Source organism: Schistocerca nitens, chromosome 2 (assembly GCF_023898315.1).
Source record: "Schistocerca nitens isolate TAMUIC-IGC-003100 chromosome 2, iqSchNite1.1, whole genome shotgun sequence".
In the NCBI taxonomy this organism is placed as follows: Eukaryota; Metazoa; Arthropoda; class Insecta; order Orthoptera; family Acrididae; genus Schistocerca; species Schistocerca nitens.
Window position 1 is genome coordinate 887,847,805 of NC_064615.1, and position 20,204 is coordinate 887,868,008.

General features: G+C 37.7%; 1 protein-coding gene across 1 annotated transcript in view; it reads right to left on the reverse strand.

Annotated features, from left to right (window-relative positions):
* Positions 1 to 1,700: 1,700 nt before the first annotated feature.
* LOC126237196 (mediator of RNA polymerase II transcription subunit 14) overlaps positions 1,701 to 20,204 on the reverse strand; it is a 171,231-nt gene continuing 152,727 nt past the window's right edge. The window contains exons 25-28 of the mRNA XM_049947075.1: positions 18,771 to 18,905; positions 18,416 to 18,550; positions 12,000 to 12,260; positions 1,701 to 2,363 (exon numbers count right to left, since the gene is read on the reverse strand). Of these exons, the coding sequence (XP_049803032.1) occupies positions 2,196 to 2,363; positions 12,000 to 12,260; positions 18,416 to 18,550; positions 18,771 to 18,905 (699 nt within the window). The 3' untranslated portion in view covers positions 1,701 to 2,195. The remainder of the gene's footprint in view (positions 2,364 to 11,999; positions 12,261 to 18,415; positions 18,551 to 18,770; positions 18,906 to 20,204) is intronic.

The window sequence follows — 20,204 nt, forward strand, 5'->3', positions numbered from 1 at the left end:
TAAGGAACAACAACAAGTCCTTTACAATAACAGAGGTGGAAAAGCTGTTGCGTGAAGCTCTTGTGACTGTGGATGCAGCCTCATGGAGAAAAAAAGTAGAGCACGTCGAGAAGCTTATACGAGTAGCACAGGCAATAGAAGGCATTATCAGTGGCCATGAACAATTAATGATTTGTCTTGCTGATGATGACGACGAAGACGGTTTTGGCGATGAGTCGGACAACAGTGACGATGGCGAGCTGGATGGAATTGCGCCATTATCGCTGTAAATTGGCGAGTGAAAAATTACTAATATTGGTTATTTATTGCAATCTCGGTTATTATCGTCTGCTGTGTGTATAGAGGCTGCTGTTGCAACATCGCTATTTCAGTATAGCCAACCTAACTAGATAAAAAGCGAACTGTCAAGTGCAATGTTTCGCCGGCGGGGGTATAGTTGTCATTTCGCTAGAATAAACATACATTTACAATTTGAAAAACCTAACTTTGCATTGGATGTGTTACTATTTTATTTTTGTGGATTGTGCATATCTTTCCATTGTGTGTGCCCCTGACATAGACAGCGTGAGATGCACGCTCGAGTCTCAGGATGTGCGATAGCTGTGCGCTTCATTTATTTCACGCGTCAACTTCACTTCGCAATTTCTCAGGATGTAATTGATGTATTGTGATGCAACCAACGCCATTATTTTTGTGATTTTTCATGATATTGATTGCATACAAAATAATAAGGGGTATCCATTTAAAAATACACAAGTTTGTGTTGAAAACGGTATTTGTTTACATTAAAAAAAAAATGGTTCAAATGTCTCTGAGCACTTTGGGACTTAACACCTGAGGTCTTCAGTCCCCTAGAAGTCAGAACTACTTAAACCTAACTAACCTAAGGACAAAACACAAATCCATGCCTGAGGCAGGATTCGAAACTGCGACCGTAGCAGTCGTGTGGTTCCAGACTGAAGCGCCTAGAACTGCTCAGGCACTGCATCCGGCTTTACGTTTTAAAATTTTGCATAGTATTTGGAAACTGTCACTAGTCACATTATTTTCTGATGCAGTCCAAATCCAGATCTTGCACATATTCTAGTGCCATAGCTCATCTCCATAATACTTATTTAAGGATAACAAATTAACTTTTTTTCTCTGCAATGCATACACAATCTGACTTCTTGTTTGAATATAATCTCCTAGCTTTTTCAGTTTCTCCAGTAAGTGTACTAAGTGTCGTCACCACTTTCCTTACGACTGGAATTTTAATTACTTGACCTGATGACAACATCTATCCATGTAACATTAACATGTAATTCTTGTTCTGCATGTTATCTAGCAAACTTGCACCAGCCTAATATCAGTCGCAACTAGAAACAAATACTGCCAGGAAGTTACTGTTGATTATTAACTTGACTGTACATCTAAAAAAAATCATAAATTTTAATGCACATATGATTAGTTATGGTAATCAAATACTACACTGGTTGGTTGTCTTGTAAGCAGTACAAACAGTGACTGTGTGAACAGTGCTAGGTAACTGTATTCCACACCTCTCATATCAATTATATATATATATATATATATATATATATATATATATATATATATATATATATATATATATATATATATATATATTAGTAACTGGGATGAACCAATGGAAAAAGGTAGTGAGGATTTCCTATTTAAAAATATAGACTCTATGTGAATAAAACTTCAAATTATATTTATTACAGGTATAATATTTACAATCTTCTGCAAGAGAAGAAACAATGATTTAACTTTTTCTTTCTTCTGCTCATATAAAACTGTACTGCGTTAAATATATATTCTCATGGATTCACAACAGTTTTTAATAAAAGATTACATTTTGTAAAATAAAACTTCAAGGAAAGTCTTTTGTTAAACGAACAGTGCCAAGAAATATATAAATATAGATTTATTACAAATATCAAGGTACATTTACCAGTCACGTGAAAAGAGGATTGCACTGACCAAAATGCTTTCTCGAATACCTTCAGAATTTGGAGACACTGAAGAGCCTGCAGGCTTGCCAGTCACACTGACTCGCATACCACTGTCAACCTTTTCTTTGGCCTTCTCCTCTCTCAGGTAGGTGACTATTGTACTTCTATGTCCTTATAATACTTCATTTCAGCGTGTTGTAATAAATATAGATTTGTACATTAAATAACATTTGTACATTATTGTGGTCCCATCATTGGATGCTGACCCATGGGCATACCGACAGGATACTGCAGCTGTGGTGGCTGTGGGGGAGGTTGAGGTGGCATTCCTACCACTCCACCTGTCATTGGCGAATGCATCTGCATGGCAGGGGATGCCTGCATTGTTGAAGCTGGTGAGACAACCTGATTAGAAGGAGAACAAAATATTTAAGGATTACATTTATTACACATGACACTAGTACAATTCACAATAGCACATATAACAGAAATAAGTAACAGAAATCTATCGATCTATTATTTCTCAAGGAAGGTTTCAAATATTGACAGCTTGGTACCAATATTACATCTCATTTTGTGGTCTCTGGTGACTTATCCAAAAATAAATCAACACTGAGACAAAGATTAAGGTTGTGCTGAGAAACTAGATTCTCATGGCATTTTTAAAGTAGCGACGAAGATAAGTGTGATCCATTTGACAAAAAGCACTACATTCACAATATTTCGATTCATAAACCAATAAAACTGCTGCCGCAACGAAAGCTACAAAAATCTGAAATTTTATTTCTTCCCGATTCACATGGAAGAGGTTTCTCTGGCAAAATCACAGTCTCAAAACTCTTGGTGAGGCAGACATGGTATGGAGAAACTAACTCCCTTTCTACCGTCACTTTTGTGAATCATTATTCATTCCATCATGTGTAAAAATTTCCTTCTCCTTCATAGAGAAATTCTTACATTTTTAAGCATTTGTGGAATTTTATTTTAAATCAACTTTAATGTAAAAGATTTTATTATTATGCGCAAATTTCTTTGTAGCTAAAAATTATTAAACTATTTAGCTCTCCAACAGCTATGTACCACATTTGAAGTATGTATTATGTTTGGCTTGGGTAATGCAACCTAATATTTGTAGATAGTGGAGGAACATTAACTGCTTCATTGTTCAAACTTTTATACAGCACTGTACACACTTATAGTGTAATTCTGTTAATTGAACAAGAAACAAAATTAACAATATGTGACTACTCACTCACAGCCAAGTGAGGTTCAATGCATCACATGGGTAACAACATAGACTCTTTTTCTAGTGCAAGTATACAATCAGGCACAACAGCTAAAGTGCTGCCACAGTGCATGCTATCGCAGTCACTAGGGGATGTCTGCATGACTGTATGTGTACTTAGACTAGAAAAAGAAGGTAAAGTCTCTGTGCTATTACATCTGTGTGCGTCACATGTCAATCAGCTACAGGAGAACAGTTGCTTTTCCTCATTTTAGCTTACTGTTTCCACCCTGGTGTTTCTGTTGATGCTGTATCATGCTACTAGTGCGTGTCAGTGTGAGTGCGCTGAGTGTAGTGTTGTAATGCATGTGTACTCAAATCAACTGTCAACTGTATCAGCATGGGGCGGTCACTAGAGGCTGCTGGTAGGAATTGTGCACGCAGTACGGTTTCTGCCATGCCGTCTATTTGGGGTCCATGCCAATATACAAGCAGAGCAGCGCTTACTGCTCCTCTTTATGTTCTTTCAGTCTGTACCACTCACATCAGTTGTTCTGTGCCTTGTTGTGTGTGGAGTCACAACAGACTTATTTCCTTTACTGTTCAGAGGACTATGAACGAAGCCATATTTGTATTACTTGAATCTGCTTTGTGTATTACTTGGTTACTATAGTTGATGTAACAGTTGTAACACTGGAGAGAATCTTTCGATCACAATACATACGTTACCACGGCCAATTGTGCTCTTTGTTTTTTTTTCTCTGTAATTTCTAATTGTTGATGAAGTTAGTGAAGTTGATTTTACATTTCAGACCCACGGAGCAATATTCTGTGGAGTCTTGCCATAGTAACATAAGATCAAAATAATATACTTAGAATAAAATATTGGCAACATTCCATTTTGTCTCAAGTTGAAAAGTTGTATGCTGAAAATTTCCAATATCAACCTTTTTCTGTTATTTTCACAATATATCACATCATAATAACAATGAAGTCTATGCCTTACCCTTCAATGTGCTGTTTCCATCATCCAAGTCTACTACTTTATATTCCCTTAAAAGTAGTTTACAACTTTACCAGTATTTGTTTTTTACCTCTTAGCTCTCTGCCTAAACTCTCCAGGTGGCTCTTCATCACAACATTTACAACAGTACTGATCTGACAAACACAGTAGTATCAAATAACTGGACTTCAAACTTCTCCTCTCCATAACAAATATTTTTTTCTAGCTTTTGCACAGAACAGTGGAATATTTACACAAATATTCAATACCTATCCTTCACAAAGTTGGACCATATTAAAACAGAATAGCATGGCAGCTAAAAGAAATAGTTTTACATTGCCGTCTTGTGGCTTTGAAACTCCTGTAGTTCATAAATCACAATAACTTTAGTTCATGCGAACTGAATTAAAGGAAATGAGCCAAATTTGAACAAAATTGATGATGGTTTAGTAAATAAAACAAAAACAACACGTGCTGCTCCTTTTTATTTATTCGTTGTTGCTTTAAATTAACTTAAAAGGTTTGAAATTAGTTATAAAACAGTCGAGATTGCAAGGTATGTTTATTAAAAGGTGACCAGTTCCAATCATCACATGACCCTTCAGACTTTCACCTGTAATATAATACAGGATATAATTTAGAACAATACATAAAAAGAACTTAACATTAGCTATAAAATTACAAAACATAGATATATATCCACATTGATGGACAATGGCTGTGCATGGAGCAGGAACTGCTGCCTGACAATATTCAACTTCTGAAAAGATCAATACAGGTGTGTGTTTGATACTGGAGGCTCCGCCTACAGCTGACAGCATGATGTCATTATTAGCCAATCAGATATAAATCAAATGTCAAAATAATGTAGAACAATTTTATAATATGGAAGAAGCAGATTATTAATATACCTATTGTCAAATAAATGTACTAAGAACATCATATTTGTTGTGCATAGGTTGCTCTCTTGGAGCACAACAGAAAAATAATTATGATTTTGTCGGTTTATATGGAAATGATAGATGCTAATCTTGCATGGTTTCCATTGAAGCATCCACAAACATCGATAAATGAAGTTTAGTAGAGAAAACTCCCTAGGTACAGTCCCAGGCTATAAATAAGCAGTATCTGTTAATATATCGATCTATAGTAAATAGCTGTAGACCGTAATATGCTAGCAAAAATAATGAAGATGTATGACAGACTAGCAACACTAAAGAAGAATATGTCCCCATATTTCTAAAATATATAATGTGATAACTCATCAATAAGTAATGTCAAAAAGTAATAAATTAAAATGATTCTACAATGAACAAGTATAAAGTAAAATGGAAGTTCTATGAGTGACCTAACATGCCAATTATTTATACACTGTAATAACATTATATAAATAAGTAAGAAAAAATATGAAATTAAAGAAAAAAATGTCATGAGCCATTTTACTTAAATAAAATAACAAAGAAGACAATAATATAAGTCACAATAAAAGATGTAAAATACATTTGCAGAGTTATAAAATCAAGACATCAGATTAAGTATTCTACAGCAGATCACCAAAAAGTTCAAACAAATGTTTCTCTTTGAAGTCTAGCTGCTTGTTTATCACAGACGAGAGTTAGTTTTTGTAATGTGAATAAATTTTGATTTCTTCTGAAGTACTAAGAAACAGCCCTATTGATGCACTACGTAAAATTTTCATATTGTTAGAAATGCAACCTTCAGAGTGATTCTGTTGATCACAATGCTAACTACACAATGACAGTTAATTGGGAGAATCGGTAAATTTGATACGTAATTTAATTGTTGATCTCAGTCTAGGTAATGTAGGATTCATAACTTTTATGTGTTGGTTTCTCTTTAGGGGAAAAAAAAAAAGATTGTCATGAATCAGTTTAGAAGTTTTGTTTGAAACTTTGTAGTCATGTCTTTGTTACCTTTATTACTGCCATTGGTGGTAAAAAAAACTGTAATGTTTTAGAAATGTAATCATCTTCAGTAACTTTGATAACAGTATTTCCTTTATCTGCAATGTTGTTATTTTTATCTTTTTCTTTCGTAATAATATTCGTAGTATTAATTTTTTAGATCTCTCAATTTTAAATCAAACTGGAAAACAATTGTTTTGTCTATTTACATAAAACAATCATTAACAGATACAATAATTAATGCCAGTTCATGTCATCTACTAAATAAACAAAAACCCTTCTTCGAAACAATGATTCACGTGTTATTAAAATTACCTCTTCAATCTGATGCAGTCCAAAAAGAAACTGATATTTTACAGCAAATTTCTATTGTTAATAACTTTAGTTCTAGTCAAGTTAACTTTTTGTATAAAAAATAACAACAAATAATTAACATTGTTACAAATTCTAATATGACGTTAAAGGGGACTTATTTCAGACAAAATAAACAAATTATTGAAAAAGAAATCTGATTATAGCCTTCACAATTAAAAAAACACCATACAAATAGTGAATCTAATAAATTCTAAAATCTGGCATCTGCAAAATACAGAGCAACAACTGCGATAAACAATATATCACAAACTGGCAATAACTTTTTAATTGTTTCAGAAAGCATTCTACTGGTACTACACATATCAAATTATGGATTGGCCAAACTCTTGATGAACATAATGACTCCCAAGGTTGCATTTCTAACATGAAAATTTTACACAATGCATCTAAAGGTCTATTTCTTAACACTTTAGAAGAAACCAAAATTTAGTCTGATTACAAAAACACACCCTCATCTATTATATATGAGCAGCTATATACTTCAAACCCAAACATTTCTTTGAGCTTTTTGATGATATTCTTTAGAATGCTTATTCTGATGTCTTTTTTTAATGACTCTACAAGTCTATTTTACACACTTCTCCACACACTTTTTTTTAAATTGTGGTTCATATTTATTGTGCTTCTGTGTTATTTAATTTAAATGTAATGGCTCATGAAATATTTTTCTTTAATTTCATATTATTTTCTTACATATTTGTATAATATTATTACACTGTATAAATAATTGGCACAGGTCAATCATAGCACTGAATTTCTAATTTATACTTGTTCTTCATAGAGTCATCTTAATTTATTACTTTCTGATGTTAGTTACTGACTAGTTATTACATTATATATTTTATAAATATGGGCACACATTTTCCTTTAATGTTGCTAGCGTATTAAAATTACAGTTATTTACTATAGATCGACACGTACATTAATGGGTGCTGCTTATTTATATCCTGGGACTGGATCTATGGAGCGTAATACATTAAGCTTCCTTTATCGATGTTTGTGGTTGCTTCAATGGAAACCACGCAAGATCAACATCCACTAGCTCTGTAGAAACCAACAACATCATATATCTTTCTTCAATATGCCCCTAGAGGCCAACCTACACACAACGAATGTAATGTTTGTTTGCTTCCTTTTTAAAGTTCTTAGTATATTTATTTGATAATTGCTGTATTAACAGGTGGCTTCTTGTTTATTACAAAATTATTTTACATTATTTTGATGCTCTATGAACTAGTAAGTACATAGATTTGTACATAATTCCTCCGACTCATACATGATTGACTAATACTGACATTATGCTGCCAGCTGTAGCCGAGCCTCCAGTATTTAATAAACAGCAGTATTGCTCTCTCCAGCAGCTGACTATCTTCTTTCAGCAATTCCTGCTTCATGCACACCCATTGTCCATCAATATGGGTGTATCTGTTTTGTAATTTTGCAGCTAATTTTAAGTTATTTTTATGAATCCCTCGAATTTATATCCTCCTCTATATTACAGGTGAAAGTCTGAAGATGATCATGTAAGGATCAAAACCAGTCACCTTTTAATAAACGTGCCTTGCAATCTAGACTCTTTTGTAATTAATTTCAAGTATTACATAATGAACACTGGCTTTCTTCAGCAATATTTTAAAAAATAATTAATTTGAATTCAAATCAATTTCACTACGGCAAAATTAATCTATAATTTTGCTCTTTAGTGAAGGTGAGTCAACAGTTACAACACACTTGATCAACAAATCATATACACGGTCCAGTCACATTAATGTGACCACCACCTATGTTCGGTGTCAACATGCAACAACCATTCAGTTTGCAGCTCTAGCAGTGGCGGATATATAAAGCGTTTCGGGTGGATGCAGAAAACAACTGTTGAGCAATTGATCACCCAGATGAACCAAAGTGTTAGCAATAGTGTCTTCTCAATGACTGTTCAAAGAATACCGCGCAGCAGGCACCTAGTTCAACCACCCACACTTATAGCCATGGAGGCTGGAATTTGCACACCAGCGCCACTACTGGATGTCCAGTGAGTGGCCTTTTCAGATGAACCACTTTTTATGCTACCCTGGACAGATGGCTGTTGGATCATTGGAAGGGTCCAGGCTGGAGGAGGGAGTGTTAAGGTTTGAGTAATGTTTATGTGGCATTCCCTGGGTGACCTTGTCATTTTGGAGGGACAATGGACCAACACAAGTATGCATACATCCTTGGGGACCATGCAGTTTTGGAACCCTACACCGCACCATCACAGTGCATCACTGATGTTTCTCTCTTTTATTTCAGCACCTCTTACACCACTTTCACCTATGCCTCTGGATCCGGTTGCTGTTGGCTTTCATCTAATGCAGTTTATTCAGTTTCAGAACTACCAAATGTCACAGTTGATGACCACAGTCCAGTAGCTCATTAATGCACAAGCCACTGCTGCATCAACTCTGCCACAACAGCCAGCCACATCCACGGCATCAGCTCCATACATTCCATTGTTCCAAGCATTCAATAAACAACACGAGGAATGGAACGAATACTATGGTCAGTTCGACGCTCACTGTGCTACACATAAAGTACAAGGTACTGTGAAACTTCCTTATGTCTTGTAAACAGCCAGTACAGGAGTTTATCATCTTGCTCAGACATTATTCCCAACTAGTAGGCCAGAGTTGCTAGTTTCCTCCTCATTAACTATTGCAAGGATCTGGTAAAGGTTCCTGCAGCTCGTTACAAGTCCTTTTGACTGTGGAAAAAGCTAGAACAGACATACAGTCTGTGGGAGACTGAACTTCAGGATTTGATACGACAATGTCATTTTCAGTGTGGCTGTGGACAGTACTATAGTAATGCAATGATTCGTGATGCACTTATGTACGATGTGCCAAACAGTACGATTTGTGAACAAATTCTCAAATATTCTGTTCCTGCTTTGAAACAAACATTACAAATTACTGAAAATCAGAGCTCCTGTGATAGTACCATGGAAAACTTTGATGTAGCTCCCATTCGTAGTATAACACAAAGAGACAAACAGGTACGACCTTGCACACTGTAGTTGGTTAACTACAGTGTGCAAACGGGTCGCCGTGCTGAGGCGTGAGTAAACAAGTGTCAATGCGAGTGTCTGCTGTGAAACTGTGTCCCTGCTGCTTTTACATGCAAAAAAGACAAAATTGCCCTTCCCGAAATGCGACCTGCTTTGTTTGTGGAAAGTCAGGTCATGTACAGTCTGTATGCTTGCAACACAGAAAGAACTCTCCTCATGTTTGCTCTCATAAGTGCAGAGCATCTTCTCACTTAGTGAATGCAGTTTTTCCTACACGAGTTACTGTTACGAATGCATGCAAATTCTGACTCTCTTTCTCGCCTTCCTGTTGGTCCTGATTCTGAATTCGATGCTACTGCATCATCTTGCTGTCAGATTGATGCGCAGGACACCGAACTTTTACAGACTTTACCACTGCACTATAGGAAAACTGCTCAGGCCACAGAAGCAGACCCTGACTTGAATCTTTTGTTGCACTACGCCTGTACTACTTGGCCTTGTTCAGTGAAAAGAAATTCAGAATTCTTTTGCACATCGATATTTTGCTCATCGGCATAGCCTCTCAGTCCAGCACAGTGCAATTTTATTGCAAAATGAATGGACATTCGCATGTGCTTCTTCCTAAAATGTTGCAAAAAGATGTGTTGCAACTGCTCCACCAAGGACATTGGGGAATTGTTTGCATGAAACAGTTACCACATTGGCACTGTACTTGTCCGGGCATGGATGCCCACATTGAACAGATGAAGTCACAGTGCTGCACTTGTGGTGAAACTCTATTGACCCCACCACAAACATTTTCTGCTTGGCCAAAGTCTCAATCACCATGGCAATGAGTGCATACTAACTTTGCTAGCTCCTTTTGGAACATTCGTTGGATTATTGTTGTGACTCTTTTAACAAATATCCGTTTGCAGTGTCCACGAACTAAACTACATCGTGTATACCATTCAGGCTTTGTCACCTATTTTTTGCTTGGAAAGTGTGCCTGAAGTGCTGGTTACAGACAATGGACCACAGTTTACGGCTCAGAATTTTGAACAGCCAATGGTATCACTTGCCTTACCAGTGCTCCATTTCATCCTCAATCGAATGGAGAAGCTTAACAATTTGCGCGCAGTATGTTCAGGCAACAGATGAACAAATTATGTGCATCCCACATATGGGAGCAAGCACTGCTGTTCTTCCTTGCAACATACTGTTCCTAGCCCTTCAACGATCTGTTGCCCGCAGAGCTTTTACATCACCAGCACTACTGCACGCTGCTCCAGTTGCTGCACCCACCACAGAGCATGATGCCTCCCACATTCCATGGGTGCCACCATCAGAATCAGATTTGTGCTTTTCAACTGTGAGATTCTTCTGCAGATTGTCTGTCTCCAGATTCATATCCTACTGGGATCTTGTGGCTGGTGCAGTCACTCCCGTGGGCCTCTTCAGCACCACCTGCAGAACCGATGGAGCTGGACCCATTGCCTTCGCCACGGCAGCAGCTCAACTGCCTCACAGGCCCACTGTTGACTCAGCGCCGTTGTCATTGATGCCCTCTCAGTTTTTCGTCTGACTGGCTCAGGAAAAGGGTGGGTGCCCTTTCAGAGGTTTTCCAACCAACGTTCCATTGGAGTGCAGGATGGTTGTCGGGGCATGGCTGGGGGCTTGGCATCAGTCCCAGCTGCAGCTCCCAGCTCCTCACACCACCCATCTGTCTGTGCCCCCCCCCCTCCCCGTTGTTGTAAGATGGCTCCCTACACAAAAACAGTGCGGCATTTGGGAGGGAGGAATGTGCAGTCCTAAAGCATCGACTGTACACTCACCACCGCAGTACTGCGAAATGGCATAAGCACCCCCTGTCGACACTCATTTAGCCACCTACCTGTCACTGGTTGGCCCAGTTCAGTCGCAGACTTCAAGAGCATCTGCACCGAGTAATAGGAAGACATTACTTAGCCTGCATTCTTTGAGAAGTAATGGAGAGTAAAGTACTTGTATGTAGGAGAAACAGGAATCCAGTTATGTTATGTTTTATCTTTTTAGAAATAAAGTGTTCAATTAATCTTAAAGTGTTTTGTACAGACCATTTCAGATTTCTGCTACTGGCCACTGCAAGTTCTCTCCTTCCTTGTTTGTGTCAGTGCTGACTCCCACAGTAGCCAACAACACAATCTATCTTCTAAAAGCTTATATTCTCTGCTCAACCTGAGTTTTCCCTTTCACAGTGAATTACACACTAACATGCAATGCTACAGTCACTCTACATCTGTTCTTTCATAACATTTACCACTTCTACTACCTAACTTCATTGAGTGATTAAATTATCTCCATCTCTCCTTAACATTCTTCTCGAGATTTATCATTTTGATGAAATCATCTTGCATTATAAGGCAAACAGCCATGTCATCCTTAAGTGTATAAAGCAACATAAAGTTGGTGTATCATTAAATAGGCACGAACATATTTAAGATATCCTTACCTGTGATGGAGGTTCTGAGGGTAGCACAAGACTTGCTAACAAGTCTCGAACTGCAGGGAATAGTGAACATTCTCCTTGGCTGGCTCCAAATTCTGCAAATCTCTTCAATTGATGGTTTGCAGCTGTAAGTGCAGTGGCTGGACCAGGATCTCTTTTCTCTGCTACTTGTGTGACATTTGTAGTTACATCATACACAAGAGGCAGAACCAGTGACGGTGGCTCCATCCCTGGTGGGTACACCCCCACACGTATAATTTGTAGCTGTAACATGAATCAGTGGCATTTTGGGTCAAATGAATGACTACTAAATGTAACAATATGTTGGTATTCATATAATAATTACATGGCAAAAGTTTGAGTGCTTCAGACAGCGAAGTGAAGCTGGCCCCCAACCCAAAAGATGGTTTGAACTTCACAGTGATTTACTATGCAGGTTTCTACTTTAAGTCATGTGCTCTTGCCTCCTTCTGATCTTCAAAGTGACTAATCCAGCCATTATAGGGGGAACTACAGTTTTAACATGGATCCCATATTTGGAACAGTGATTATACGTTTCAGCTCATATATGTATTTTATCATGTAGCAGACGTTTACCAGTTATCGTAAGTGTTACTAGATTTTCCACTATTTGATACAGGAAAGAGACTGTTTATCTGTTCATAAACCACCTTGAAGCTATACTGGCCTATTTGATAACGAAAAACTAAGAAGTAGTGGGTTTCTGGTGACTTCCATGTAAACTTTCTTAAAACCTCTCCTAGTAAAGAGTTTATTAGAGCCAGTAATAATATCTTTAACTTAATTCCCACTGTAAACTTTGCAACAAGGGCAGATAATTGTTCACAAACAACCACTGACACTATCTTCATAGAAAGGTCCAATGAACAAAATTATATAACAAAATCAATAATAATATTAAACAGCGAATAAAATCAGCCATGTCGGTCAGTCAAACAGTTCCGATATTCATGCTACAGCACATTACAAGATATACAGCAAAATATTGAAGTTGATAATATGGACATCAAAGCAAATACATTATGCGAAAAAATAATCACATCAGACAACAAACTAAAGACAATATGGGATATACTGAACAAGGAGACTGGTTGAACCACACATGAAGAGGCGCAGATGGCACTGAGAGTAAATGATACATCGGTAATACGTGTGTTCAGTGTTGCAAAACTTTTTAACACCCCTTTCATAACTGTTACCAAGAAGATGGGGTTATAAGGTCCAGCAGGTGCTCCCCTGGAGTACTTAAGACCAGTCATTACACATATCTTCAATAATGTGAATATGACCCTCACTATCACAGTAGAAGTTATGTCCACCATAAAATCTTTAAAATAAAAAAATATAGTGGGTATAATAAAACATCAACAAAAATTAATTAAAGAGTGTGCTTCTGAGTTTAGTAACATATTAAGGTATCTGTGTAACCAGTTGTTTATCAAGGGAACATTTCCTGAATGGTTGAAATATGCCATTTCAGAAAGGAGATAAGGAATACCATCAAATGTCCGTCTAATTTAACTTTTGCAAGAAATTCCCAAAATTTTTAGAAATGTTAATATACATTCGGCTTCTTAACCACCTGACAGCAAATAATATATTGTCAAAGTCACGTTCTGATTTCTAAAGGGTTCTGACACTGAGAAAGCTACCTGCACGCACAGTGAAAATGTAATTAATTCATTAGACAATAAATTACAGGCTACTGGCATATTTTTTGATCTCTCAAAGTTATTTCACCTTGTAAATTACAATATCCTTTTAAGTAAATTAGAATATTATGGTGTAACAGGAAATGCTGCAAAATGGTCAAATCCTCTATTTCTTACTGGAAACAAAGTGTGTCATTAGGAAAGAGACATGTATTAAGCTATCAGGCATCATCCAACTGGGAACTAATTGCATGTGTTCCCTACAATGTTCCATCCAAGAACCATTACCTTTTCTTGTTTATATCAATGACCTTTCATCAGTAACATTACCAGACACTCAGCTTGTTTTGTTTGCAGATGATACAAACATCATAACAAATTAAGTGTAGTTTCAGAAACACTGCTACATGAAATTTTCATGGGTACCAACAAATGCTTCCTAGCCAATTCCTTGTCGCCCGCCCCCCCCCCCCCCAAAAAAAAAAACAACACTACATGCCGTTCAGGACTTATAAGAGGTTTCCCAGCTTCAAACACTTAAAATATGACAAAAACAAATAGAAGAAGTGGGCAATTTTAAATTCTTGGGATTACAACTTGATAGTAAATTCAAATGGGTGGAGCACAATGCTGAAGTGCATAAACAAACCTCTATCTGCAATGCAAATGCTGTCAGGTATAGGGGATATAAAAATGAAAAAGCTGACATACTATGCTCACTTTTATTCCATAATGTCATAAGGGATTAGTGTAACTCATCAAGCCAAGCTTAAGTTTTCTGGTTCCAAAATTGTTTAATATGAAATATTGGTGGTGTGAACTCAAGAACATCCTGCAGAAGCCTGTTTAGGGTCCTAAGGATATTGACTACTGCTTCCAAACAGGTTTATTCCTTGATGAAATTTGCCATTAAAAAATCTCTCTTTTCCAAAGCAACAGCTCTATTAATGAAATTCATGCTATAAATAAGAATAATCTTCACAGATATTTAAAGTCACTTACTTTGGTCCAAAAAGGCGTCAATTATTCAGGAACAGACATTTTCAATAACTTTCCAGCAGTTATAAAAAGTTTAACTATCAACAAACTTCAATTTTAGACAAGCCTAAAAGATTTACTGGTGGTTAACTTCTTTTACTCCACTGCTGAAGTTCTTAGTAAAATCAACTGATATGAGTGTGTGTTACTAATAACATCAAATAATGTGAGTATTAATACATTCTCACTTCTGTACAAACTCAGTGCAGCAAAGTGATCATTGTATATATATGTTGTAAAATGGTTCTGCAATTTAGAATTTATTACCTTTTAAATGAATATGTTTAAAATGTTTTTGACTTATTCCACATCCATGACAATCATTTACAAGGGATCTGTGTAAGGTATATCAGCAGTTTTGTTTTTCAGTGTAAATATTTATTGTGGATTCTTGTTTTTCTGATATGTTCTACACTCTGGAGGATCACTTCACCAAGGATCAGCTGGAATGAAAAATATATCTAATCTAAGTAAGAGAGTAGCAGGTAAACTTGGGGTTACCTGACGAAACTTGTTGCTCTCACATAGTGTTTTTACCTCCACACACCAAACATCTTCACACTATTTAGTAATGGCTCATCTGAAATATTTCTACTGATAGTGATACCAGAATTAACTACGTGAGCTGTCTCAAGCTGAGGACGGGGAAAGTCATGGGCTCTCTTTTAAGTAGTATATGCAGTCTGTATTGCATCCATTTGCAATCACTGTAGAATATCAACTATATTTTCTTTTTAAGTAAGTAGAATGGAGACACTTGGAAAGCACCACTACACATAATACAAGCTCAGCATTAAAGTAGTGAACAATGTTCTTAAGTCTTGTAAAAAGAGAGAGAGAGAGAGAGAGAGAGAGAGAGAGAGAGGGAGGGAGAGGGGGGGGAGGGCCACGAGAGAGAGCTCTGTTATTCTGATATACAAAGCTAATACATGAACAGTACAAATCATGTTACGTTATTGCAGGAACAAGTTATTTATAACCTAATAACAAACAATTGAAGAAAATAAAGCTACTAGCTTTGCTCACCACAAATAAAATTCACTGTAGTGGTTGAAACACACAATATCTCAGTGACAGGAGGTAAGATTAAGTGTGAATTAGTAGAAACTGTCATGAAAAATTAACCTACGTCTCTTATCCAACGTCTTATTTTGATAAATAAATAATAAAAAACAGTGTACACTGTTAACAACATTTCAGAGGACCATATGTTTCCCATTCTAAAAATATTTAAGTGTAAAAGTTGAAGGGCCAGACAAAAAGCTTCACAGAGGATGTACTTGTAGAAGTTTGAAATGCTGTCGCCATAGTTCGTTAATTTAGCTGGAATTTTAAAGCAGCAATGAAGAAAATGGCCAGAACACTGACACTACACCATCGATTTTATGGCAAGGAAGTTCCATGGATTGACAGCAGAATCTACTGAAGCAACTGATGAAACCACAATTTAAAGCCCCTAAGATTCAGTATAGAATTTATGATTTCATACAGTACTTAGTAAGAAACCTTACTTTTTAAAATTCAGTAAAACAGTCTTGATGGCAACAGATGTTTATTTTGGTTGGCAACTGGTTTCACGTTTATTTTGGTTGGCAACTGGTTTCAGTCTATAATTTAGACCGTCTTCAGGCTGTAGGGGCCATGATGGCGGCTGGTGGCAGTGGATGGAGCACAATCTGTGAGAACACAGACATCCACTTCAGTTGAAATCTGTGTTATTACGGATCTTGCTCCACACACCAGCTGCTATCATGGTGTCTACAGCCTGAAGATGGTCTAAATTATAGACCAAACCCAACTGCCAACCAAAATAAACAACACTTGCAATCAAGACTGTTTTATTTAATTTTAATATTTTACTCCAATCGTCGTTCACTAATCACTGACGGAATATTTTCTAAAATGTTATGTTGCTATTTGTTCTAATAACTTGCAAGCATGCAAAATGTACACTTGCATTTCCCCAGTATCAACAATATTCTGAAACAGAGTTTATCTTTGTGCCCCTCCTTTGTTAGCAGTGGAGCTCTATCCACATTAACTAACATGGGTGTCCTTGCTGGCCAGCGATTATATTATGCCAGGCAAGTATTAAATTTGGAGCATACAAATATGTATACAATAAACTTTGAGTGGGTTAACACTTGACAGTACCAGTACAATCAAGAACCAAGCAGGTTTAATATTTTCTCTTCTGGCTTCCCATAGGTCCCTCTCAGTCTCAGAGGCTGACAATAGTTAAAACAAAGATAACTGATCAAGCCCGCAACAATCATGCCATAATTATCTCTTATGTGGATAATCTTTAATTTGGGACAATTTTAATTACCCTAAAACCTCAACATACACTGATGAGCCAGAACATTATGACCACTGCCCACCATGATATTGATTACCACCAGCTGGCACTGCAGGTATGTGACATGATAAGGAGAGTATACAAGCTGAGCAGAGATAAATGGGAAATAACTCTAGTGATGATACAAGCCATAAATTGGGAAAGCCACTGACGTACGTGGCTTTAATAAAGGACAGACTGATATGGCCCAGAAGTTGGAAGGAGCATCTCAGAAATGACAAAATGGTTGGCTGCTAATATGGTGAACACTTAAGGAAAGTGGTTGAAGAATGGTGAAACAACAAGTAGGATGTCCACACCTCATCACAAAATATGGAGGTTGAAGGCTTGCCTGATCTGTAAAGCAGGGCAGTTGATGACCTGTAACAGATCTGACGACAGAGTACAATGCTGGTGCAGGCATTAATGCTTTGAGGTACACCGTTCAGTAAATATAGTTGGATATGTGGTTCTGCAACAAATGAGCACCATTTGTTCTAATATGGACCCAACATCATGGTCAATTATGAATACAATGGACAGGGTATCATCAAGATTGGACTGTGGAACAACGGAAATGTGTTGCCTTGTCAAAGGCATCATGTTTATTGCTAACTAGGGTGATTATCATGTTCGAATATGCCATTATCCTTGCAAACAGCTGCTTGAAATATCCACTGTGGCCACAGACATAAGCTTGAGAGGTGACTATTATGCCGTGTGGGACAGTCATTGCTTCCATGAGATCTGTGGCAGTAAATGAAAGCACCACGACAGATGTGGACTACTTAAACATTATTGTTGTGTTTTGCATCACTTCATGCTTGATGTCTTCCTCACCAGTGATGGTTATCTTCCAGGCAGATGACTTCCATGCAAAAGGACAGAATCATGCTAAAGGACAGAATCATGCTAAAGGACAGAATCATGCTAAAGGACAGAATCATGCTAAAGGACAGAATCATGCTAAAGGACAGAATCATGCTAAAGGACAGAATCATGCTAAAGGACAGAATCATGCTAAAGGACAGAATCATGCTAAAGGACAGAATCATGCTACAGTGGTTTGAGGAACACGATAGTTGTGCACTGGTCACCAAATTTGCCTGATCTGAACCTGATGGAACACATCTGGCATCCTATTAGGTGTCTGCCCCAGTACAAAAATCACCACCAGCGAATGTTGCCTCATATCTCTGCATACCCATCATGAACTTGTTGATCCATGACATGCAGAATTGCCCCTGCACTGCATTTCATAGTTGGATCAACATGCTATTCAGCAGGTGGTTACAATGTTTTGGCTCATCAATGTACATAAAAGAAAAAAAAGATATTAGTTCCAAGTACAATAAAATTCTAGAACTTACAAAGAACAATATTTTATTCCGGCACACAAGAACACCAGGTTGTCCAACAGGTACAATGTTAGTAGCAGAAGGTGGAATTCGTAAGCACCACTGCACGGCCCATTTGAACTGCTGTTGCTGAATCAGACTGGGCATCTGTAATAACATGGCCAATAAAAGACAGTATCAATAGCAACATGGGAGTAAAAAATCATTTTATAAATCAGGCACTAAGAGTAAGGTACTCTCCTGAAGTGTAGACAGCACATTTTAATTTGATTGAAGTTATTGACAAAACAATGGAAAATCACTGAAATGTAAAAATTTTGATCTGCTAAATTACAGAGCAACTTTTAATGCATGGTCAGTTACTCACCAGTTCTAACCTCATTATTTGTACAAAGTCTTTCAGAACATTTAAAGGTACATTCAACATGCGACCAAACCCTGAGAGTGAGTTAGGTTTGTATGGAGGTGCTGCAACCCTTGTATCAAAGAACTTCTCTATAACCTGCAAAGATATGTTTTGAAACACATTTTAATTTCAAAGAAAATGACACCCATCTCAATAAAAATTAAATTGCTATAAAAGTGTGCAAAGACTCCTAATAAAACCAAAATTATATACTTATAGTATATAAGCTCAGCATACGAAAATGACGAATTATGACAGAGACTGTGACACTATGAATATTAATATGATGTACAGCTGTATACCCTGCAACTTTATAAGTACTAAAATATATCATTATTTCTGCAATAAATGGTGATGTCTAGAGTTATTATCAAGCATTAAAAGCTCTGATTGTAATTCAAGGGACAGTGAAATACAGTGTTGACAGCAGTATGTCAGATGCACATTAACGAGAAAGGTTCAAGGGCATCAGTTCAATCAACATATTATAAACATGATTTGCATGCAAACAAAACTGGAACTTTGTAAAGGATACTGATTTTTATTACGCTGCTCTGAATCTAGCATAAAACAGCCCCTCCGTTCAATTTAAAATTATATAAAACATAATTTCAACTAAAACAGACTTTGTAAAATGATTATTCAGTACCACATACTAGACACGTGCATATGTCAAGTTTCAGATATCTTTCATAAGCTTTCTATTAAAAAATACACGGAGAGGGAGAAGGAGGGGGCTAGGCAGAGAGAGGGGGCTAGGAAGGGAGGCAGAGGGAGAGAGAGGGGGCTAGGAAGGGAGGCAGAGGGAGAGAGAGGGGGCTAGGGAGGGAGGCAGAGAGAGAGAGAGAGAGAGAGAGAGAGAGAGAGAGAGAGAGAGAGGGGGGGGGGCTAGGGAGGGAGGCAGAGGGAGAGAGAGGGGGCTAGGGAGGGAGGCAGAGGGCGAGAGAGGGGGCTAGGGAGAGAGGCAGAGGGGGAGAGAGGGGGCTAGGGAGAGAGACAGAAGGAGAGAGAGGGAGCTAGGGAGGGAGGGAGAAGGAGAGAGAGGGGGCTTGGGAGGGAGGGAGCTAGGGAGTGAGGCAGAAGGAGAGAAAGGGAGCTAGGGAGGGAGGCAGAAGGAGAGAAAGGGAGCTAGGGAGGGAGGCAGAAGGAGAGAAAGGGAGCTAGGGAGGTAGGCAGAAGGAGAGAAAGGGAGCTATGGAGGGAGGCAGAATGAGAGAAAGGGAGCTAGGGAGGGAGGCAGAAGGAGAGAAAGGGAGCTAGGGAGGGAGGCAGAAGGAGAGAAAGGGAGCTAGGGAGGGAGGCAGAAGGAGAGAAAGGGAGCTAGGGAGAGGGGCAGAAGGAGAGAACGGGAGCTAGGGAGGGAGGCAGAAGGAGAGAAAGGGAGCTAGGGAGGGA